This window comes from Calliphora vicina, chromosome 1, assembly GCF_958450345.1.
Source record: "Calliphora vicina chromosome 1, idCalVici1.1, whole genome shotgun sequence".
NCBI classification, from domain to species: Eukaryota; Metazoa; Arthropoda; class Insecta; order Diptera; family Calliphoridae; genus Calliphora; species Calliphora vicina.
Window position 1 is genome coordinate 151,572,880 of NC_088780.1, and position 25,959 is coordinate 151,598,838.

The 25,959-nt window shown below is 31.9% G+C and overlaps 3 protein-coding genes across 3 annotated transcripts in view; 1 reads left to right on the forward strand and 2 right to left on the reverse strand.

The window, feature by feature from the left end:
- The window catches only part of Usp12-46 (Ubiquitin-specific protease 12/46), a 102,297-nt gene that overhangs the window by 44,122 nt on the left and 32,216 nt on the right, over positions 1 to 25,959 (forward strand). The window lies entirely within an intron of this gene.
- Nepl13 (Neprilysin-like 13) lies at positions 13,171 to 15,497 on the reverse strand. The gene has a single exon (XM_065516172.1). It carries the CDS (start codon positions 15,480 to 15,482, stop codon positions 13,236 to 13,238), a length of 2,247 nt encoding a protein of 748 aa, XP_065372244.1. The 5' UTR covers positions 15,483 to 15,497; the 3' UTR covers positions 13,171 to 13,235.
- Nepl15 (Neprilysin-like 15) lies at positions 18,364 to 25,799 on the reverse strand. The gene is made up of 2 exons (XM_065503400.1): positions 23,669 to 25,799; positions 18,364 to 20,510 (listed from the first exon to the last, which is right to left on the reverse strand). Exons 1-2 carry the CDS (start codon positions 25,697 to 25,699, stop codon positions 18,372 to 18,374), a joined length of 4,170 nt encoding a protein of 1,389 aa, XP_065359472.1. The 5' UTR covers positions 25,700 to 25,799; the 3' UTR covers positions 18,364 to 18,371.

The following is a 25,959-nucleotide window of genomic DNA, read 5'->3' on the forward strand; positions in this document are numbered from 1 at the left end:
CTCAGCAAATACTGACACCAGGACAAAAATATTGAGAATTTTTTTTTGCTCCATACAAACGGGACCACCCTATTCAGTATTTAAGTCTCATTCCAATTAAGTCTCTTACAAAATTGTATTTATTTAATTTAGTACCAACTAAATTCCTCTAAATACAGAAAACTACATTTTTCGGCTTAACTAAACAATGACAATATGACTGCATAAAATATTTATTCTGTGAAAATAAAACTGAATTGAATATTTTAAATTATGAAACCAACATTTATGCGTTTTTTTGTTGTTGTTGTTTGTATATTTCTATGGGGTTTATCAAGTATTAAACTTGTCACACGAGCTGACAGGTTAACAGACACTGGAGCCCTTGTTAAAACCATATGAATCTACAAAAACAACAACAACAACAATAGTAGTAATAATAATAAATGAGTTTTGTTGTTGGTGTTGTAAAGTTTTGTTTTCAAAACTGCATGATGACGATGACATGTATGTTTAAATAATAATAAAAAAAATATATATAAATATAAACGAAAAATATGAATTATGCGACATAATTTATTTAAGTCGTCTTTTATTTATTCATTATAGTAAATGCAGTTACACTTAAACAAATAATCTAGGTAAATTTTATATACATTTCTATATTTTTCGAATTATAATTTATGTATTGCATTTAACGTCTACTTTTACTTTTGCAGTAGTATAAATTGCAGCTAATGTGAATGTTTCATTATACCCTACATCACCATAATAACGTTAAAAAATATTAGTCCAACACTGTCTTAGAGGACGTGCAAACTTATGAGAGTTATGCAAATGAATTTCCATGCAATTTTTGACAGTTCTTGCACAGATTGCACAATATGCGAGGCATTAAACTCTTTCGGGTTTAGTGGTCACTTTTCTAACCACCTTTTCTAAAGTCTTTAAATAATTTTTAGTGACATCTATTGGCATTTTGCTAAACAATTAAATCTTTTTAAGTCATCGTTTAAGTTTTTATTGGCAAAACTTTGCAGTCAGCTTGCTCTGGTTAGATTAATATATTAATTTGAAAATATTGTAAATAGCAAGAGTTTTTCCCGCATTCAATAAAATAAGGTCAGAGTGTTTATTGCTCATCAAATTCTGCATTACTTTGTTATTTAGTGTTTGTTTTGTTGGTTTGTGCTAACAAAGTAATATTTTAAGTAATAGAGTGGTTAGATTACTAACCACTTTGACTGAAATAGGTTTTATATAATTGGGCGATTCAGACTGTCTCCTATTATGTCGTATTGTCATAATGTCATAAAATATTTTTTTAGTTTAAATAAATTTTTGTTGGGTTTCAAACAAAAAAGTTATAAACTAATAAGACTTTTAGAACTATGTTTATTGGTTTGTCATAAAATAACCCTTTATTTGTTTGCAGCACAACAAGAATTTGTTTAAACTAAAAAAATATTTTACGACATTATGACAATACGACCTAATAGACCGTTTGAATCCCCCAAATGTATTTATCTACATAGTTTTATGTTATTTTGTAAGGATGCCTCTTGTACTCAATGAACATTAAATTAAAATTGGGAATGTGTCTGTAGTCTTGAACCCGACAAAGAATATAATTATTAGGAGCAAATCGATCTAATGATGGTGCTCGGTGACATACCTTCGGGGCTCCAATCAAAATATAATGTAGATTTTGATTCGGATGATGACATACCTCTATAAAATTTGGCCAATACTTCTGTTAGTGACTTATATACCCAAAAACTGCTGTGGTGGATTTAAAAATGGTGAAAAAATTGTCGATTGGAAGAGCCGCTTTAATGTCTCACCTACACAGCTATTTCGTTTGTTTTGTTCAGAAAATTTAGTCAAAATGATGAGTTTTCAAACAAATGTTTTAGCTGTATTTTTGTTATACCCTTCGCCATGAGTGGCAAGGGATATATAAGTTTGTCATTCCGTTTGTAATTTCTACATTTTTAATTTGCGACCCCACAAAGTATATATATTCTGGATCGTTATAGAAAGCGAAGTCGATATAGCCATGTCTATATCTGTATGTTGAAATCAATTTTCCGTAGCCCCCAAATAACTTACATACATACATGATTCATACATCAATACATCGGGAATTCTTCCGGCTCGGTTGCTATTTAAAATCGACAAAATCGGCCCTCAAATGACTATATAAGGCTAAAATCGGGACAACCTCGATTTTTGGCCTATTTTTGATCTATATCTGGATTACTAAGTCATTAATATAGACAATATGGATGGATATCTAATAATAGATATTTCAAATTCATTTGCAACGATGTATATAAGACTATATCGAGCCCTTAGCGCCAAATTATCGTAAGCGACATTTTCTAAATTTTTTTTATTGCAAAAATTAAAATTTTATGGACTGACTGATGTTTTAGCGTTCTCAGAATATCAAAATTGTTAATAACTTCAAAGTTATAGGGGGTAAGATTTTATCGTAAGTCAATTTTTACCTTTTACAGTAAACGAATTTTATCGTAAGCGACACATAGTGGTATAGAAAAAAAAGAGGAAAATAAATCTGTAACTTCTTAATGGTTAGATTGGTTTGAATGAAATTTCACATACGCAAAGAAGAAGTGTTGTCGAGTTTAAGTTCTGGACGTGGACCTCATTTGCCCACCAGGGGCGCGGTCAAGGGTCCTCAATGTAGGACACCTCGGGTTTGTTACATTTTTAAAACGATCCTATTTCTTCGTTTGTGTTTCGATTTTTCGCAAATTTTTTGGGAAAAAGGAACTTTTTCAGTTATCGCAAAAATTTTTTAAAAGGATGTATAAGGAATTTATACTTTCTGAAAGCTAAGTTTTCATAAAATATTTTAATTAAAAAAAAAATTAAAAGTTTTTCTTACCGAGGGGACCAGGTCCATTCAAAAAACACCCATTTTTTTATGTAAAATTAAAATTTAGGGCAAAAATTATCAAATCGCATATTCGATATCAAAATATAGTAACCGATTTTAGATGGAACAATATGCTTTTAATTATTTTGTAAAGGGTTCCGATAACTCCGATCCTGGTATGGATATTACTGCCAAAAAACTAAAAATTTCCATTTTTGGGATTTTTAAATTTTTTTTGGGAATTGCGGGATTGATGATAATAAATTTCAAAATTCGTTTTTATTTTTCCATATTAAATAGAAAATTTTACATAACTGTGAAATTTCATTAAAAACTATTCATAAATAACAATTTTATTTCAATTCGAAAAATTTGTATCTATGCAAAAATTCAATAAAAAACATTTTTGAAAAATAGGCAAATAGCTTGAACGAAATTATATTACATCGCATCATAACATTTTTAATTTTATGTATAAATTTCAAAATAATCCAAAAAACCATCTCCTGTAAAATTTGTATTTTGTCGTTTACGATAATTTGGGACTAAGGGCTCGATATATAGTAAGTTGGACCTACAATGGATCAAAATCTTGAAAAAAATTGTTTAACCCGAAGTTTTTTTTTCATCAGAAAATTGTTTTGTCATAAATTCTTTTTCTAAAAAAAATGTTTTTTTAAAATTAAAAAAAAATGTGGAAAAAACTTTTTTTTTTTAAAAAATTAAAAAAATAATTTCGAAAAAAAAGTTATTTTGTTTAACTAAAAATATTTAAACAAATTTAAACCATTTTAAAGTATGGTTTGGTGAAGGGTGTATAATATTCTACACAGCCGAATATAGCTCTCTTACTTGTTTTTATTTAAATTAAAGAATTATTAAATACTTTTCTCTCACTGTATTTAGCAGTTGAATATTTCGTTTTCATTAACAATGCAACAACTCCAAAAATTATGACAACCAATAAATAATGAATTTATAAAATGCATTTAATTTTTTGGTCATTGTTTTCCAAAGATGACCATAAAATTCATATTTTTGGATGGCTTTAGACATTGAAATTAACAAGCTTACTTTCTAAAATGAATTTAAATAAATAAAATGACAACTAATAACTTTATTGTGAAATGTATTGTATATAAATTTTAGCATAAATTAATGTACATGATTCTTAAAAACAAAGCATTCATCATTAAGACAATAAATAACAAATTATAAACGTATTATTCTAGTCAGATTTATCCCAAAGTAATGAATGATATTTTTTTTTGACAACTTGTTCAAATTCTAATTTATTATTTAAACAATTTATGTAAATTTCATGTCATTCTTAAGAATTACATACCAAAAAAAAAAAAATAAGTAACGTCCACAAAGAAAAGGATCATCTGTTGCAACAATATCACATCATTTTACAATAATTCCCTACATAATACCCCAACATAAACATTTAAGTCAGTTTGTCTGTCTGCCCATTATTTAGAGAGTTTTTTATTTATTTTTTTGTACAGGACCACACCCTACGCCACAAAATACTGAAGTGTGTTGATCATCTTCATTTATTCTTGTAATAATATTTAAATTTACAGCGAATCATCTTCATTATCATCATCTTGTTTTCTTCTGGAACTTATTTTTGTGTGTTTTTGAAAACGACGATGCCTTTAGGTCTTTCTATTTTTCTTTCTTCTTATGATGCTGGTATTAATGTGACGTTCTAAATGTAGGCGTTGTCAACAAATTATAACCAAAGAATTAGTTCTGGTTGCTTTTTCTTTTTATGGGAAACTGAATATTTAATTATTACATATGTATGTTTTGTTTAATATGTAAAGTTTTTGGAAATTGAAATTGTGTTTTTTTTAAATAAATCTAACGATTAAATTGAAATTTGTTGATTGGATATTAATACTTTTTTTTTGGTTTTAATTAATAGTTTTGTTTGGTTATTATGCCACTGTTATAACACATTTATAAATTTTGATCACACGTAGTGGCTACATTTTATTATTAATATTCTTTAATTTCGAAATAAGGTAATTTTTTAATAACGCCAAAATTAACTGATTTCATTCTTATATCCAGCAAACACTTGGTAATGTCTTGCTATTACAGAATAATAACATACTTACCAAAATAGTAAAATAAAGAAAATTCATAATTCGGAAATGTGTTTGTTAATCGGAGAGTTTAAATCACAGAAACTTTTCTTGCTGTAATGGTTTTTTGTCAATCACTTTAAAAATTTATTAAATGATAAGTTATTTTGCATTTTAGATGACGATATATCGAGCCCTTAGCGCCAAATTATCGTAAGCGACATTTTTTAAATTTTTGTTTTATTGCAGAAATTAAAATTTTATGGACCGACTGATGTTTTAGCGTTCTCAGAATATCAAAATTGTTAATAACATAAAAAATATAGGGGGTAAAATTTTATCGTACGTCAATGTTTATTATATTTTACAGTAAACAAATTTTATCGTAAGCGACACACAGTGGTATAGAAAAAAAAGAGGGAAATAAATCTGTAACTTCTAAATGGTTAGATTGGTTTGAATGAAATTTCACATGCGCAAAGCAGAAGTGTTGTCGAGTTTAAGTTTTGAACATTGACCTCATGGGCCCACCAGGGGCGCGACCAAGGGCCCTCAAAGTAGAACACCTCGGGTATGTTACATTTTTAAAACGATATTATTTCTTGGTTTTAATTCCGATTTCAAAAAAATTATACATATATAATCTTCTCATCCAGCACTACAAAAAACCTCGCAGCTATCAATTATCTATTATGGCTTAGGAGATATTCGCATTTGAAAACTAAATTGTCAACATTTTTACAAACCCTACTCCAGTTTTTTGATAACAGCGTATCCAAATATTTCCCGATTTTCTCCAGTTTTCCTTTATTGGACTAACAACATATGTATGTAGTAAATAGAAAATGAACTGTTTAAAAATACTGACTAAGTCCAAAGTTATATGCATTTGAATTAAAAAAAAATTTAAAAATGTGACTTTTTACAAATTTTTGGGAAAAAATAACTATTTTTCCTTTTAAGTTATCGCAAAAAAATTTCTAAGAGGATGTATAAGGAATTTCTACTTTCTGAAAGCTAGGTTTTCATAAAATATTTTAAAGGAAACAAACAAAACAAATTTCAAAATTGTTGTTACCGAGGGGACCAGGTCCTTTCAAAAAACACCTATTTTTTATGTAAAATAAAACTTTAGGGCAAAAATTCTCAAATCGCATATTACATATCAAAATATAATAACCCGTTTTAGATGGCCCAATATGCTTTTAATTATTTTGTAAAGGATTCCAATAACTCCGACCCTGGTATGGATATTATAGCGACAAAAACTAAAAATTATCATTTTTGGAATTTTTCAACACTTTTTTGGGAATTGCTGATAATAAATTTCAAAATTCGTTTTTATTTTTCCATTTTAAATAGAAAATTTTACATAACTGTGAAATTTCATTAAAAACTATTCATAAATAACAATTTTAAATTTTAAATATTATAAATTTCAAAATAATCGAAAAAACATCCTCCTGTAAAATTTGTGTTTTGTCGCTTACGATAATTTGGCGCTAAAGGCTCAAGTATAGCGATTTAGATGTGTTACAAACGGAAAGATAAAAGTTTTTTTTTGTAGGTGGTTATAAAAATATATATTATTCGATTTAATCCTTTAAATAGCTTCAAATTCTCTGAATACAGATAATCTATTTTCATTATTTGTTTATTATTGTTATTGTTATATGCACTTTATATTTTTAAGGTTAAATATCTTACGCCTACATCTTGTTAGTATTATTTCTATTGTATTTAACATTGACCAAAGATGGCATTGTTTCGTTTTAAGAAATAAAATTAAGTTACAAAAGAAACTTGATGCTACTGGGTTTTTCTTATAATGCAATCATGTGATATTTTTACACTGGAAGAAAAACACATGAAAATATTAGAAATAGTCACTCGGGGCTCAATCCGGAGAATATGGCGGAAGAGGGTGCATTTGGTAGCCTAATTCATGGATTTTTGTGTGGATTTTTGCACAGGTGTGCAAACGATTGTGAGCAAACGCGGCTTCTATATTGCGGAAAGTTTTTTCATATCCAAGTGATCATTCAAAATTGAAACCACAGAGCCATGTGAGATGCCTATGGCTTCCACAATTTCGGGTGTAGAGATCTCAACTGGACGTCCAGAACGTTCGGCATCTTCCGTGCTTGTACGGCCACAACGAACTTCCGAAAATCTCTTTTTCACCATTGAAATCGATGGTGCAGATTTCCCAAGATTTTTCCTCAAAAATAATGCTTAATGAAGGGTATAGAAACGAATAAATTCTCTAACACTTCTGGATGTAAATTCTTGGTGTACCTTATTACAAAAACAAAACACAATACGAATAATTTTTAACCAAATTTGTAGCTCATTGTCAGTTAATTATGAAATGTCACAATTTGCTTATTATTGTCATGCAAATTAAATATTCACGCTCGCTTTTTGTTCTACTAGTTAGCACTAAAAATAGCAGGAGAAACAGTGACAAAAAGTATTATGACAAATTATTGAATAATGCGTTTAGAATAATAAATTAGCTGTTATTCCAATTATTTATCCGCAAAAATACATTATATATACAAACAAAATAAACCAAACTCGTAATTAATTTAATAAAATTCGTTAGCCAAACAGTTTTATAACGAAATTTTTAACAACTAACTGTCTGTCATATTTATTTATGAATGAAAAGGTTAACAATTTTATTATAAAATTGAAATTGTTTGTCAATCATATCATTAGTTAAAAAATTATTAGATTTGTTTTGTTTACTTCATATTTTATAATTCTCCCGATATTTTTATATTAAAATCCCACATTAAGTAATTGTTTTTTTTTGCAATAACCTTGAGTTGTTTTTGTTTACTAGTTTAGATATTTTTTTTTTAATTTAAAGAAAGAGCTTTAATGATAAATCTTTGTTTTGAATTTGAATCTGAATTTTTTTTATAATAAATTATTATTTTTTCTCTTTACAGGTAATTTAATCCAGTGATTTATTTATTGTTACTGAGAGTGTTGGATATTAATGTTTGACTGAAACCATGAGGAGGGCATAATTTTTTGTTTATAAAATTGATTGCCGGAAATGCGTGAGTGTGCTAATAATTTAATTTAATCTGTATGTAACTAATAATGTAATAAACAGGCAATAAATTTTAAATTATATAATTACACAGGGTTATACACCCTGGGTCCTTATAAAATTCTATGACGAACCATTTCCAATCGTATTTCAGAAATTTCGAATTATATTGTATTTCAGAATTTTTAAAATTTTTAAAAAATTTTTCATTTGTATTTGAGAATTTTCTATTTGTATTCGTTGCAATGAACTTTGAAATTTCTATCATTAGATACCCATCCATATTGTCTGTATTAATGACTTAGTAATCCTGATATAGGTCAAAAATAGGCCTAAAGTCGAGGTTGTCCAGGTTTTTTCCTTATATCTCAGCCATTTGTGGGCCGATTTTGTCGATTTTAAATAGCAACCGAGCCGGAAGAATTCTCGATATATTGATGTATGAATCATGTAAGTTATTTGGGGACTACGGAAAGTTGATTTCAACATACAGACGGACAGGCGGGCATGGCTATATCGACTTCGCTATCTATAACGATCCAGAATATACACTGAATCAATTAAGTCTCCGTACAGAAATACTTTAAACTTTAAAATTTTTTTTAATTAATTTTATAAACAAATTTTATAAACTAGAAATAAACATAACAAAATACAAACATTTTTATTAAAAACATAAAAATTTACATAAATTCAATAATTCAAACTAAAGTATCACCAAAAAAGTCTCCGTACAGTTATCCAAGGAACCCCAATATTAAAATGTATTGCATTTAATATGTGGTATGTCCTTCTTTTTGAGCAATTGCAGCATTTAAATGGACCTACAATGGGTCAAAATCGGGAAAAAACATTTTTAACCCGATTTTTTTTTTTCATCAAAAAAATTTGTTTTTTATAAATAAATTTTTTTTTTTAAATAAAAAAAAATTTCAAAAAACTTTTTAAAAAAAATTAAGAAAAAATTTGAAAAAAAAACGTTTTTTTTTTAAATTTAAAAACAGAATATTTTAATTTTGTTTAAATAAAAATATTTAAAAAAAATATTTTAAAAATTAAACTTTTTTAAAAAAAATTAAGAAAACATTTAAAAAAAAAGTTTTTTTTTTTAAAAATTTAAAAACAGAAAAATTTAATTTTGTTTAAATAAAAATATTTAAAAAAAAATAATTTTTAAATATAAGTTGGTGAAGGGTATATAATATTCGGCATAGCCGAATATAGCTCTCTTACATGTTTTAATTAATAAGAAACCAATTTTAAAATTTTGAAAAAAATTTTGAAAAACAGTTTTGAAAAAAGAAATAATTTTGTTTACCTAAAAATATTTAAAATTATTCACCCTAACTATGAAAGAAATTTTAAAGTTAATTTTTTTTGTTAAAGTCGACTTTATTTTAAAATAGACTTTTAAACAATTGATTTTCTTGATTTTAAATAGCAGCCTAACATGGGCTATAGCTTACTCAATGAAATGTCTTTGTTCAAATGTTGTCACAAAACTCGATTCTTCGTCTTCTATTAACAGTATTTATCAACGGCTTATTTCTGACAGTCCTTCCATCAAAATTTGCCTCGCACAGAAACTGTCAAACCTAAATATTTTTCAACTTCATTCTTCAACTTTGGAGCACTCAACTTGGGTTTTTCTTTAACTTTACGGACAATCCATCTCTTATCTGTATTATTAAATATTTTATTTGGCGCAGATCTACCCTTATCTTCTATTCTATTTTCGTGGCGAAACTTTTCTTTAATGTGCTGGACAGTTAGGAACTAATTACATCAATTTCAAAAATTTATCGTTGGATTTTGCACTGTTTAAAATGACGAATAGCGTCTTTTCTTTTCTCAACTGAAGTTTGTTTTCCCATTTTAAAATTTAATATCTTTTCAACTTAGTTTTATAAAAATTCTTTAAAAATGACCGTAGCTTAGCGCCTAAAGAGAAAAAATGCCCTACATCACTATCAGAGAAAGTATAAAATACACTGCATCATATAAGTTGTGAGCTTATTTTAATGAGAAAATTCTTTTTTTCATTAATATTTCTTCAATTAGATTGATATTTGTTATTTCTTCTTCCTCAGCATTATAACAGGACATATATCATTACATTTTATATAAAATTTGTTTGATAAATTGAATGAACATTGAATAATTTTCGATTTTCTAAAATAATTTTACCTGCATGAAATAAGCTGTCAGTCACTGTATACATATCTGAATTAATGAGTAATATGTTAAACATTTCAAAGACCTTTCCAAAGACGTATATAACGCCTTAGAAATCGGACAGACTATGGGTAAAAATCTGGAAAAACTTGATTTCACCAAAATTTTTATTTTTTCATAAAAAAATTCGTTCACCCAAATTGTTACATCGGTAAAGTGTATATACGATTTGGCACACCCTAATACATAGCTCTCTTACTTGTTATTCTTAAACTTTGTTTAGTTTCAAAAGGCAAGTTGCTCAATTACAATTCAATTTATTATTAGTAAATATACATTTCTTACGATTTAAATAAATTTGTTGAAATTATTTCTGTAAAATGTTTCCTTATTGTATATGGACTTTGATAAAGTTCAATACTTGTTTTTCTCTCTACACTATTAGAAATTTTTAGTTTTAAAAAATTCTGCACACATTTCAAAAAACATTCAAAAGCACTTGCATTCTTTAAATGTCTACTCATAGAACCATACTTGAAATAAACGCCACTATGGCTGTAATATATATTTTTGTATAATATAGTTTTGTAGCTATACAATATCATGTAACAAATACACATTAGCACTGGCAAAGAGTACGTACGTAAGTACTTCTAGTCATGGTATGTTGTTACTTATGGTTTTTAGTACCTTCTATCAAGTACCATATTTGTACATACATACATACATACTTGCACATGTATCTAAATTATTATATAAACGATTATTAAAGTTTATATAATTTTGCGTTCTTGCTTTTCCAATTTTCTTTTATAACCATAACCTTGAGTTTAGACTGAAGACCAAGACTGTATATTGGATTCCGTACTGTTCTGCATTGACACTTGGGAATATGGAATCTACTTTATATGGTTTGAACATAAACTGTTGTGAAGTGAATTGCTAGAGAATGAGAGAGTAGCGAGAGAGTGTTGAAATAACAAGTCATAAAATCCAAACAATATACTAAAATCATACTTAAATACAAATAAGTTATATACAATGAAAATAATGGTTATACTTGTATATACACATTCTTTTTAGTACTAAACGTTGCGTGTTTTAGTCAAATCTTTAAATATTTGTTTTTAGTTTTTTATATTTCAACAATATCTGCAACACTACACCACCAATGTTGTTGTGATATTATCTTAAAGCGAAAAAGCGTATTTTATTTTTTGTTTCTACATATGTACACTTACTTGTATTGTTTACATTTATACTTGACCTAAAAGTAGGCAATTATTTTGAAAATATTTAAAATATTAGATGTGATGGCAGTGTTGTATTTAATAGTATGTAATGTATGTATGTAAGTCATTCGAAACAGTATGTTATCGAATCTAAATACTTTTGAAACAAAACACTGAAATTTATGGAAACTTATTAAACACTTTCTTAAATTTGAATAAAAATAAGTGATTTTAGCCTTGTATTTGTAAAATGATTAAAAATTTAATTTATTTAAAATGGAAAACAGGAAATCTAAACTTGAAATTTGGTTACAATCCATATTCAAACAATTAAGAGTTTTAGACGTTATTATAGCATTGAAATAAATAAATAATGGCTATAAAATAGCGCCTCTGGTCCGCCTCTGCAACCTGTACTAATAACAAACATAATGCGCAATTACAAAGTTGTCAAACTGAAAGCTTTTCTACTCTTTTCACCACCTTTCCTTCTAAAACCTATACCCTTTCTAAAGAAAGTAATATAATTACACTGTGTGTAATTTTTTGAGTCATGGAAATATAACCATGTACGGACACCACTTTGGCCAGTCATGCACTTTTTGTATGGGCCCCCAAAGATTTGGGGCCGCGGTGTAATTTTTGCAAAAAAGTGATCATTTGCTCAGGCTCATATTTACATATCTTGCAAACAGTTCGGAATTTTGATTTACTCTGTGAGGCAAAGTTGTAGACCTATTCGTAAAGAACAACAATTGTGAACATATAAAATCAAAAAAACTTAATTTTCAATATCAAAATAGCAAAAAAACTTAAAAAAATTCGAAATAAATTTGTTTAAAGCTGCCTAAAAGTATGCTTTAGTTTATAATAATTTAATAGTTTATGGCCCAAAACACTTCAATTCCTTTAGTTTTTTCATACTAAATTTTGACCTACTTAAACGATGTTAAGAATCATTCCTAGGAAGTTCATATGTTCTAGAAAGTTGTTTATTGAGATCTTAGGTACATTTTTGTAGTCGATTGTTTCCTTGAATTTTGAACGGTTTGCTACCTATGGATCTGAACAGGGGATAAAAGTAAAAAATCGAATTTTTAATTTTTTTTTGCGATTTTGATCTTGAAGATGAAGTTTTTTTGTTTTTATATGTTCACAAAATGTTGTCAACATATTTTGTACAATTTATTGAATGATTTACATAATGTTTTACATTTTTAGCGATCAAAATAGAACAAAAATCATTGTCATCTATGTAATTTTCTTTTTTGATTCCATTTTAATACTTTCAATCAAAAAAACACAAAAACTATTTCATTAACATAAACGAACTTCAAAAACAATGACAAGAAAAACTGTTTAAAAGTGGTGTCTTTCTAATGTTTCGATTATGGATGGCCACCGAATTCAGTTGCGTAACCAGAGTGCAACCACAAATTGGTTACCATTTGGCAACAGAAAAAAACCAGTTGCATCTGTAATTGACAACGCAACTGAAGTTCGGTTGCCATCCATAATCGACCCATAACCCTTTGATAAAATTGAGGATGAACCACGTAGCATATTATCGGGGTTTTAGGGCAACATTATTTGAAAAGAACACTGTTATACGATTACCAAACCACATTTTTTCAGAAAAGAACACAAAGAAGGGAAAAGGCAGACTAAAGACCACATTTATGCTAGAAAAGAAAACTCCATAAATGTCCACAATTATATTTATTATTCTCTCATTTTATTTTTTTTTAATTTCATTAACATTAAGTTCACCCAAATCTCTAATACAACAAACACTTATCATCCAAATTCATATCCGCACCAACTTCACAACTAAAATCTCTGCTAAACTCCACATTATTACTCACAGGCCCATTGATATCATACTGTTCCATTGTACGACGATATAAAGGTAAAAATTCCGGCACTATTTCAGCCTTGTGGTGGGCTGCACAGTGAGTTTGTGCAAAATTAATGAAAAATAATTGAGTGTTTGTGAAATTCATATCGGGCAAAGTCTCCATTTGCAATTCGCTTCTTTGTCTATGCGGTAGTTCTAACCAATGTATGTAGGCATTGAAGGCAATATTTAGGGCACTTGTCTCCACCATAATATCACGTAATTTGCTGGCATTTCGATAAACATTGGGATTATTGTGAAAATAATTGCTTATTTGGGCACGAAAGCATTCGCTAATGAGCGGAAAGCTTTCCATGGTGGCCGGATCCCAGGGAAAAGTGTTCATGGGATTTTGCTGTAGACCTTGGTAGTCGAAAATTTTTATAATTTCTCTAGCCATGGCCACTCCAATGGAGGAGTATTTAAGAGAGTTGGCATAGACCGGGGAATAGAACGGCTTTTGTAAGAGGCCATAACCGGCCACTAATTCATAAGCTAAAGGTTTTTGTTGAATGGTGACAGCCGGTGCCTCTATGAAATTGGAATGATCATTGGTCAGTCTGACTTGCTGAATGGTCTGATTGGCATTATACATCATTATCGTTTCCAATTTGTGCCAATAATCTTGGTCGTCATGCAACGGCAAGCCTCTTAAGACATCCCCATTTGGAGGATACGTGGGAAAAGTGATTTTCAAAGTGGCTACTTTTTGGTTAATGGCTCTCTTTGTATTGTCGGCCATCCAGTTGACATCTCTTAGCAGGTATTTACTAAAAGACTGTTTGATAATACTAAACATATCTTTCATATCCTGTCTCGATTGCTCATGATTGAATTTGTCCGCGTAAAGTTTGCCCAACACCTGAGGCAAGTAATGCATGACCTGGTTGGCACAATTAAATGGTCTTTGGTCATTGCGCTCATTAAGAGGAAAACTTATTTCCGATAGTGCGCGATACATGATGTAGTGGGCAAATGAAGCGTGTATACCTTTCCTGGCTATACTACTTAATTGCTGAAAATACTCTTCCGAACGGAAATAAACCTGAGATACTGTAGTCGTATCCAAACTGCGTTCAATGAAATCCTTAAAATCTATTTGATAATTATCTGAAAGGCTTCGCAAGCTTCTTAAGTTATTGGAGGTGCTTTGACGAACTCCATGCATTTTATTTTCCACAATCCGTGCTGGGTGGCCTCTTCTGTTGGTATTTAACGCCTCATTCCCGGTCTCATCAAGTGGTGTTGTTGCCATTTGATCTATCCGCATATACTTACACAAGTCAAATTCGAAACGCAATATAGATCCAGCTATACGCAAAGCATTCGATTCGGTCAACTCAAAGATATTACGTAAATTATCTTTAATTTCATTCTGTATTCTATCAAATACTTGATCCTTTTCGTCTATTTGACGAGCTGCTAAAGAACTGCACAGTTCCACTGGCAGCAAAGTAGTTCGGGGTTCCTCGATGTAGATGGCTTTGTGATTGGGATTAGTTCGCTCAATTGTGAGGCCTATTAAAATATCAAGGCCATACTTTCTGCGCAAATCGGCTATAACATGTATCCAATTGTAGTTGGGTTGCCAGCCGATACGTTTGATGTCGGGCAAGCCGCCATGATTTAAAACAATATTTTGCATAAATTTCTTTTGAGCCGGTGAGGTGGCTGGCACTCTTAAACAAGATCTATAGAAATCTTTTACCACTTTTACACTGATATCTTCTTGTGAGGCAATTGGTTCATTGAGTATGACCTGCAATTGTTTATTGGCAAATTGTTCCATTTCGCTTTGGACACTTATCAGATCACCCTCACGGGCCTTATCAGTGTTTTGTTCCTGCAACCATTTGCCGCAGGCAAAATCATAGAAATCTTTACAGACATCTCCTTCCAAATTCATAAATTTCAACATTTCTCTGGCTTTATGCGTTCGTTCTTGAATAATTCTCTGGTCTAGTTGTCTAATTTGTGGTTGTTGATGCTGTTGCTGTTGTTGGAGATTTTGTGGTGGGAGATTTTTACGGACTTGTATTTGACTTTGACCTTGGTGGCCTTGTTCGCTGTGATTGATGGCGATTATTACACATATTAAGAGTAATTTAATTTTGCGATTTTGTAACATTTTTACTGTTAGAGTTTAGAATTGCTACTAACTATGCTTTAAATAATATAGAACTAATAAAAGCAAACTTTTGCTCTCTTTTGGCGAATTGAGACGTCTCGTGCAATTTTTGTTTTGTTTTCAAATTTGTTTATATGAAAGCGATAAGAATGGAAAATAGAAATAAAAACACTCATGATAATTCAATAATTAGTTCAAGTTTAAAATGAATAATATGATGATTGTTGTGATTACGATTTGAATTACTTTGGAAGCCTGCATCTTCCTCATAACTACAAATATATATTTGAGCGAGAGAGCATTTCTCTTAACATATCTGACAAGATCGTTCAGAGTTCGAAGAATGTAAAGTTTCAAAAAATAAATTCTTTACTATGGATTAAATGAATCACTAAAATTTCTAAGTTTATTGTTATCAGGGATGGAAAAGTTGATTGAATTTTAGTTTGATACTTTTTCATATTCAAAAGTACCGCAGCACGCCCGTGACTCATTTATATATATATTAATTCCTGTTGTTCCTATATGGAGCATAGGGCCGTAACTAGTTCATTCCATTCGGATCTGGTTTCAATTTCCCTCCAGCCTTTACGAACTCTCGGCAATTCCTCCTCAATCTGCCGCTTCCATGTATGAGCAGGTCGTCCTCTACATCTGCTTTCCTGGGGATTCCATTCGATTGCCTGCTTGGCAATATCGTTATCATCTTTACGAAGTGTGTGCCCTATCCACTTCCATTTTCGTTTACATATTTCCGTTTATATTGGAATTTGTTGAGTTGTTTCCCAAAGACGAGAGTTGGAGATTGTATTTTGGAAGTATATTTTAAGAAGTCTGCGAAGACAGTTGTTGGTAAAAATTTACATAGATTGAACATTGGAGCTGGCGGCATTCCATGTTTCACACCCATATAGTAGAACTGACTTCACGTTGGAGTTAAAGATTTTGAGCTTCGTTCCCAAAGACGAGAGTTGGAGATTGTATTTTGGAAGTATATTTTAAGAAGTCTGCGAAGACAGTTGTTGGTAAAAATTTACATAGATTGAACATTGGAGCTGGCGGCATTCCATGTTTCACACCCATATAGTAGAACTGACTTCACGTTGGAGTTAAAGATTTTGAGCTTCGTTCCTTGAGAAATATTGGACGATCTCCAAACGTTGGTCAACATTCCAAATGCTTGCCTTGCCTTCTTTACCCGTGCTGAGATATCTCCGCTGGAGCCGCCCAGCCTGTCAATTATGCTTCCAAGGTAGCAAAAGGATTCTACCTCCTCAAGTTTTGTGCCACCAATGTGAAAAGGGGTATTATTTTCGGTAACTCATACTTCGGTAATACTCATTACTTTGATACTTTCGTGACTCATTTGATACTTTCCAATAATTTTCAGTAGGAGCGTCAAAAAGTACGTGCCTTTTTGAGTGAAACACAGGTCTTTGAGTAAAAAATTATCTTATTTTCCAACATAATCTCCTTTGTCCAACGTTTCTCCAACTTTTTTTATAACTTACAAAAAATTAAATTTTTCGAGGTCATCAAAATAGTAGGTATTTTTTGTGAGATGATTGAATCGGTGGAGTCAAATCTCTTTCCGCCGAGACATTTCTTCTGGTTTGGAAACAAGAAATAGTCACTCGGGGAATATGGCGGAATTTCGTTGCCTAATTTATGGATTTTTGAAATTGAAATGAGATGCCTATGGCATCCACAATCTCTCACAATTTCAATCTCCGATCGGCCAACACCATTGGGCGTCCAGAACGTTCGGCATCTTCCGTGCTTTTACGGCTAAAACGAAATTCAGTATAGCACTTTTTTCCCATTGAAATTGATGGTGCAGAGTTCCCAAAATATTTATCCAGCTGAGCCCCTTATTTGAGTGATGGTTTTTTCCGCAAAATATAATGCTTAATAATCAGACGAAATTAATTTTTTCCAATTTCTCCTCTAGTCACGAGGTAGTCTGCTATCAATGGCTGTCAAACACAAACTAAATGACGGAGCTTGTTAAAATTTTTACAGTCAACAGACAGGAGCAGTGTTGTTCCAGTTCAGAGTCAGGAAATTCAAAAAGTCAGTATTTTCTACAGAACATTTTGTGTATAACAGTATTTTCGGTATAAAATGTTCTGTATTACTGTTTGCTATAGAAAACTGTTTTTTATATAGAAAACTGAGTGTATAAAAGTTTTTTTTTCTATATAAAACAGTGTGTAGAACAGTTTTTTCTAAGAACATTTTGCGTATAACAGTTTGAGCTATGGAAAATTTCGTGTATATCCATTTTATTCTATAGAAAGTTTTGTGTATAACCGTTTTTATTATGGGTTTTACTACAGAAAACAGTGTGTATAACAGTTTTTTCAATGGAAAACCCTGTGTATAACAGTTTTCTCTATAGAAAACAGCGTGTATAACAGTTTTTTCTAACAGTGTATATAGGTTTTACTACAGAAAACAGTGTGTATAACAGTTTTTTCAATGGAAAATACTGTGTATAACAGTTTTCTTCTATAGAAAACAGTGAGAATAACAGTATTTTCAATAGAAAACTCTGCGTATAACAGTTTCTACAAAAACGGGTTTTTACCGAATATTTCATAGAAACTTTTGTGTATAACAGTATTTGAAAATAATTACAAATTTCAATTTCCATCCCTGATTGTTACATTTCTGTTTATTGTTCTTATAAATTTAGTTACTCTCATTCATCATCGTTCGCACTCTTTCATTTCCTCTTCATAAACAATCTTGCTCAATTCTTATCAAATAACTCAGACTCAAAAACGGCCTTGTCATCAATATAGAAAATACAAAAATAAAACATTGCTTAATAATTTATTTGTTTTTATTAAAGAAAAAAATTATAAAAAATCTCATGTCAACATATTAATAAATTATGCACTTATCAGCTACATTCATTTCCGAACCAATTGCACATCCAAACTCACGGGCAAATTCCTGAAAATTTCCCAATGGGCCATTGACTTCGTACCTTGTCATTGTGTGCTCATCCAAAGGGCTGAGAATAATCAAGGGTCTTTTGGACTTTTGCGATCGTTTCTTCTTGGCCTCACAGTGCATTTGAGCAAATGCTATGAAAAATAATTGAGTATTGGTGAAGTTGAGCTCAGGCAAGGTTTCACGTGATAAAACACCATGATCATTGTTGGGATTTTGATAGTTCAACCAGTCTAGATAGGCATTGAAGGCAATATTTAGGGCAGCACTTTTAGCTATAAGTTCTCTTGTTTTAGTGGCATTGCGAAAACTATCCGGATCATTGTTTAAATAGTTGCCAACTTGTTGACGTAGACAATTGGCACGTTTGTAGAACTCTACGGCTGTAATGGGATCCCAATTATTGTGACCGGTAATGTCCGTAGTCCAACCGTAATCATCAAAAGCTCTGGCTAAAGTTTCTGCTACTTTTTGGCCCATAATAGCGAAACGCATTGAATTGGGCATTTGTGGCTGGTAGTAGGGAGTTTGCAATAAGCCCCAACCCATATCGATACGTTTGTGATAAGGCCTGTAAACAATTCTAGTTTCGTAGGCCTCAACCTCATCTTTTGGCCTGGGCAAACCAGTGGCAAATACACGACTCAACTCATGATCCCTTACTTCACCCATTATCAGCTTAAGATTAGTCCAGTAATCACTGCGCGAAAACTGCAAATTCAAAGCTGTTTTATCGTATGTGGGAAAATATAAATTCATTTCAGCCAGCTTGTTTTTACCCAGTCTTGCCGTACTACTTTCTATCCAATCTTTCTGGAAGCTGGCAGCGAACATATCTTTAAGCTTTTCAAATATGGTGTCTACTTGCTCCTGATCCACCACATTGGCATATTTACGATGATACATGTCGCCCAAGATTTTGGGAAAATATTTCTTGACAATTTTCAGGCAATAGGAAGGTCGTGTTGGAAGGGTGTCATTTATGGGCAGACTAATGTAAGACATTGCTCTGTACATTATATAATTAGCCACTGTTGTGCTATTATTCTCATCCATTACTCTTACAAGTTGTTCAAAATATTGGGGACTTTTCATGAAGACTGGCTTATAGACCGGAACACCAAAACTTTCCGTTACTATGCTATTCAAATCGATTTTATTCTGCAGCTGGTGTGTAAAATCTATTAAAGTTTTACGAGCATATTTCTTATGCATCACCTCGGGACTACCACTGCCAACGAAGTCTTGCTCCTCAGCTTCATTAATATACATGGCTGTGCATAAATCATATTCAAATGTCAAAATATCGGCAGCCAATTTCCAGGCTTCTTCCTTATTTAGCGACAGCCACAAGCGCAAATTGTCTGACACCTCTGTTTCTATGGGCACATATTCCCCATCTGTTAACTCTATACGTTGAGTGCCCCGATAACTACACAAATGCTTGGGTATAATTGTAGAGGGCTCACCTAAGTAAATACTATTCTCATGCATGCTCTGATAATTGATGTCAATTTCCATGCCAATCAAAATATCCATGCCGTAGTTGTAACGCAAACCCGCCACTATATGCTGCCAATCATAGTTGTGATGATGTATCAACCAATTTGAGCCCGGTATGGCTGGAAATCCTCCATTGTTCTTGATAAATTCATTGAGGAAAACCTGTTGCTGCAACTCATTCTTTTTGGCTTCCAAACAAGATTTATAAAATGTTTTCACTTTCTTGGCCGTCATAGTATCGTCTATGGTTACATTCTCATCCAATAGTTTGTGCAAATCCTTATTGACTTTGGAATCCAGCAGAGATTTTGGTGTTTCAATTTCTTGTTTGTTGGCAGGCGTATGGAATTTGTGCCAATTTCCACAGGCATACTGATAGAAATCCACACAGGGATCTGTGGAGAGTTTCATGTAATTAAGTATTTCTCTGGTTCTAGCATTACGTATGGCTTCATCTTGTTTAAATATTGGAAATATGGTAGTTTGTGCTAAAGTCCTTGAATACGGCCATATTAACAGGATGACTATGATGGGGTTTAGTAATATTGCTTTCCTAAGCATTTTCTTCATTCAATCAAAGCTTATGAACTAAACTGGTGCTTTGTATGTAGATTAAGCTGGTTACAAAAAGAGAGATATTATTATTGTTTACGTCTTTCAATTGACTTATTGATTGTGTATACATTCTCTTAAATATTTGAGAGTATCTCTTATTGGAAATGTCTAGAGTTGCCAGAAGGGTTTGTAGTAAAAAAGAATTGTTAATCAGTAAATGGGGAATTATAATTTCCTTGTGTTAGGTTCTTTTCTAAATATATTTTTTTTTATTTGAAAACCAAAATATCTCTGGACTTTTGACAAAACAACTTAAGTGAAATTTTCAAATTTTTCAGGAGAGCATAAAAATTGTTGATCAATAATTATTTTATTATTTGTCCTTGAATAATTTAATTATTTGTCTCAAAGAATTATACAAAGCTTTTAAAAGTCCACAGCTATGTATTCTAGTACAAGGATTTACTTTTGGTGTATTGCTCAAAATGATTTAATAAATTTAATTTAAACAATTAAAAGTTGCGAGAAATTTTTACACGTACATTAATAACAAACATATTTAAAGAATATAGCCTTGCTGAGTTAAGTAGCTCAGTTGTTTCGGTCAGTGTGTTCATCTAATCTATATATATAAAAATGAAATGGTCCATGTATGTAATGGCATCACGTGAGAACGGCTGCAACGATTTGGCTGATTTTTTTTATTCGATTCGAAATTTTCAGGAGATGGTTTGCAAAGAAAAAAAAAAAAATAAAAAATTCCGGGTAAAACTCGGAATTTATTTTTTTTGATTCCAGTCAACTGTAATAAAAAAAGCCCCCCAAAGTATGCAGTACAAATTTAGATATTTTATTTGCAAATAAATAAGAACAGGCTGGTGTATGTGGGTTGGTGAAACTTGAAGAACTAACATTAGTAAATAGCTACCGGCCGAAGCCGGGGCGGGGCGGTCAACTACAAGCGTCTAAAAAATATTCAAACTTTTCAATATCATTTGAAAATCCGAAACTGCAATTAGCATATGAACATATCCGTTACCTTTAAATCGTTTCGAATCGGCAGACAACCTTGAAATAAATTAAATTATTAATTGTGGATGGCTCAATGCCAACATAACATAACATTTCCTTAATAATGAGTCATTTGTAAAGTGGACTCTTTAAATAATAAGGACTGAGATCGAAAAATTCTTAACATAGACATATGTTAATAAAAATAAAACCACTAAACTTACAGTTTTGATTTTTTTTATTTGATTGAAATTATTATTACCATTTACAAAAAAAAAAATTATTTTTAATCAACAGTGATGAAATTTTGAACCTTTTTCGGAAACCCTTCCATTATGGTTTTAATATTGCTTTCTTTCACTTTGTTCGAACCATTTCCGTCCATTTCCGTTTAAAATCTACTACACTTTTGGACACCATTTTTGTGCTTTTCAATTCTCTTTAGCAAGAGCCCAATATCTCTCCACTGGCCTTAGCTCCAGACAGTTTGGAGGATTTGCCTCTCTTGGTAAAAATAACACATTATTGTTCTTGTACCACTCAAGACCTTGCTTGCCATAGTGACAAGATGCCAAATCAGGCCAAAAATAAGTGACACATTAAGAAGTCTTATGAATGTAAGCATCTTCTTTTGTAAATATTCCTTGATGTACATTTCGGTATTTATAGAGCCCTTTTAACAAATGTTTGGCTGTTTTTGCAGCAACTGCATATTGCTTGCCATACAAAGAACTTTTTGGGAAATTTTGGCTGCTTTTGGGTCCTAAACTTTTCTTCAACATTCCCTCGAACATAAACATTTTGACCCGGAAGCTGCGAAAATTCTGCCAGAACTCTGCACGTTTTGTCATCCATTATGCAGCAGGAATATTATTTTATAAAACTTAACTTCAATTTCTGTTTTTGGCCTCTAAATTTTTAGCTTTCAGGAACTTTTAGAGCCTTGTATGTTTTTATAGCTGCATTAGCTTTAACTTTTCGTACCAAATATTCCGAGCACTGAGCTAACCGGGCTGTTTTCCTATGTTTTGGAAAGCAGCTTTTTTGGCTTTAGAAACACCATGTGGACCATTCCTTCTACCTGAATCAGGTTTTCTATCAACGGACAAGTTCTCCCGTTTCTGTTTAATAACATTGGAATCAGTTTGACGGCAGACCTATGATTGTTGAAAATATTTAAGAATTTTAGTACGCACTTTTTTCTGAATCACATTTTACAGAAATTCGCAGCTTTGAATTGCATCTTTCAGAGCTTCAGTTGTTTGCGGTTTCTTTACGTAAACCGGGTCTTTCAAATGGCCCAGAGAAAATAGATCAGCGGCGTTAAATCACAAGAATGAGTCGTCCAATTGATCTTGTTTAGTACAGGTTGAGCTAATTTGGGGCTAGGAATTAAATTTTCTTAAAAACTATTTTTTTTTTTTTGACAAATTCAGTTTTGTTGATACCATTGCAAAGTAGAAATATGGGAAATAATAATGGAATTCGATGTCGGGGAAATGTCCTACTCTAGTACGTCGGCATACGTCCGCTCTTTTCACAAAATTTTTAATCACATTTTATGAAAACGCTTCGCTTATCTTGTCAATGCAGCGACGAATTTCATCTTACAGAGCTTCACTTGTTTGTAGTTTCTTTACGTAAACCGAGTCTTTAAATGGCTCCAGAGAAAGTAGACCAATGGACCGGGGAATTTCATCTCTCAGATGTTCTGTATAAATCGGTGTTAAAGAGCGAGACATCGAGAAATTACACCATCGGGAACTTTGTCATGGAACAACTGAATTGTTTGGCCGGATGTGGCACTGTCTTGTTTTACATGGCAACAATGTTTTCTCTCTCTCACGTTTCTTACTCATCCAACGGATCTTATTTATAAACAGCACTAATTCTAAACTGATAATTATGTGTATTTTTTTTTTAACTAAATATTTTTGAATGAAATTATAAAAATACACAAGCGGTCAGCAAAGGTTATCGTCTAATTCCACTATTTGTAAAACTAGGCTTTCGCTTTTGTTGTTTTCAACTAAATTAAAGTAGAACAGACTTTTAATTAAATACAGTTTTTTGTTTGTTTAAAGAAATTCAATACATTTTTTATTGAGTATTACAAAAATTTACAAGAATTTACTTTACATAATAACTAGAGATTAATACAAAACACACTTTTGTTCTGGATTCATTTTATTGCCCAAATCGCATTCATATACCCGGGCAAATTCATTCAAATTGGCCAAAGCACCAATAACACGCCAACGTTCGGGCAGTTCTTCGAACTCCTCAATATCGGGCGAATAGTCGGCACACCAGAGTTGAGCAAAACCAATGAAAAACAATTGTGTGCGGGAGTATTTGTCGAGTAGCGGCAAGGACTCTTGTTCGGCTGATATATTGTTGGCCACATTCTCCCACCATTGGGTGTAGGCTTTGTAGGCAATACTCAAAGCTGCATTGTCCGAAACATAGGTGTTGGTCAGCTTCTTTTCATCTCTGCGCACCCAATTGGGAAATTTATAATTGGTGTATTGTTCCACATAGCACTTGGCCTTGTCGTCGAAACTGTACTCGGTTATGGTGTCCATCCAAGCATTTTGATTGCCATGTTTATCGTATTTACGTCCCTGAGAATCGAAGGCTTTGAACATTTGTTGGGCCAGTAGATAACCCATAGTGCTGTACAGCAAAGCATGAGGATAGGAGGGATCCCATAGGAAACGTGATTGCAGGAAGGTAATGGGAATTAATATTTTATTATTTTCATAGGAATAGTGGGGTAAATCGATTTTCTCCTCTGGCTCCGAAGGTCTTTCATTGAGTTTGGCCAAATTGTGAGCGCTCTGCCATTGCCAAATGCTTATGAGATTTTGGTAGTAATTTGTTTTTCTCACCAACACCTTTTGCATTTGCTCAGCATAGGCTGTATTTGCCGAGGACAATTCAAAATCCATAGCATCTAATTTCTCGGCGATTTTCTGTTTCGTGTCCGAGCCTACCCAAGATAATTTGGGAGAAGAGTGTAATTCCTCACGGAAAGTTTTCTTAATATCAGACCAAACTGACTGCAACTCGTTGGACATTTGCATGGTGTGATAGTTGCGAGCGAACATATTCTCCAAAGCTTCGGGGAAATATTCCATGACCTTGTTGACGCAAAAGTTGCTACTCTTGGCATAGTGGGCTCTTTCCAAATCGAATTTATTCAACACCTTCCACATTGTATAATTGGCTATTGTAAGTTTCGGGGTCTCCTTGATAACATCCATTAAATTTGAGAAATAATCAATGGGACTTTCGTAAACTTGGGCATAGAAGGTAGAATTGAATATTAAATTTAAATAACGATTAATATCCACATAACTGCCATAGGCTGCTTTTAAATCGGCCGTATATCTTAGGCGAGATTTTTGTTGTACCGTCAAATCAGGTCTAGCAAAACCGGCGGCTAAACGTCTTTCCACCTGAACCACTTGTTGGGCCACCTCATTAGACCATTGTTCGGACATATCAGGGAAATAACGCTGTAATTGGATTTGTATGCTCATGGTGTAGGCAGTTCTCAAACGTTCATTGTCTTCGTCCTCTAATAAATAGGCCTGCTGAGACAAATACAAATCAGGAGCTCCCACCATAATGCGATGCATATCCTTCTCCTTAAAGTCGGGCACCACCTTAAGACCAATCATTATGTCCACTCCCAAATTTCGTCTCATCTTGGCCACCACCTTCAACCAATCATAATCGGACTCATACCATTTGGCATTTAACACTTTCGGCCAGCCTCCCTTTAAATCAACTTCATTCATTATGTGCTCCAAACCCATGCGATCGATTTTGGCCGTTTCCAAACAAGATTCATAAAAGTTTTTCAGTTTTATATCCAAACCCGAATCGATTCTGCCATCACTGGCCAACATATCGGCACATTTACGCCAGTACAGATTTTTCAATTGACCCAGATTACTGCTCTTGCCTTTGGGTGGAGCTGGATGCAGTCTGGACCATTTGCCACAGGCAAATTTATAGAAATTTTCACATGGTGGCTTCTCCTCATTCAAATAGGCCTTAATTTCCGAAGACTTGGCTAATCTCAACAAATCTTGAGTATAATTTTGTGTCACTGGTATGGCTTCACAAATTATACCACATACTCCTAAGAGTAGTAGTATTTGGAAAATTGTTATCATTTCTTTTTATTTTTATAATCGTATTATTTATTTTTGTTTTCCGCCGTTTTCAGTTTTCGATGTTTATCGCTGCCGTTTTAAAATAAGACTAAATTCTAATTTTAATTTATACTTTTCAATTCTATATTTTACTCGACCGACTTATCATCACATAGTGTGTAGTAGAGTATAGAGTATTCAATTGTTCTTTACATTTTATATTAGTTTTTTTGGTTTCGGTTAATTTGTATGCTCAAAATGATTTCATTTAATTTAATTTA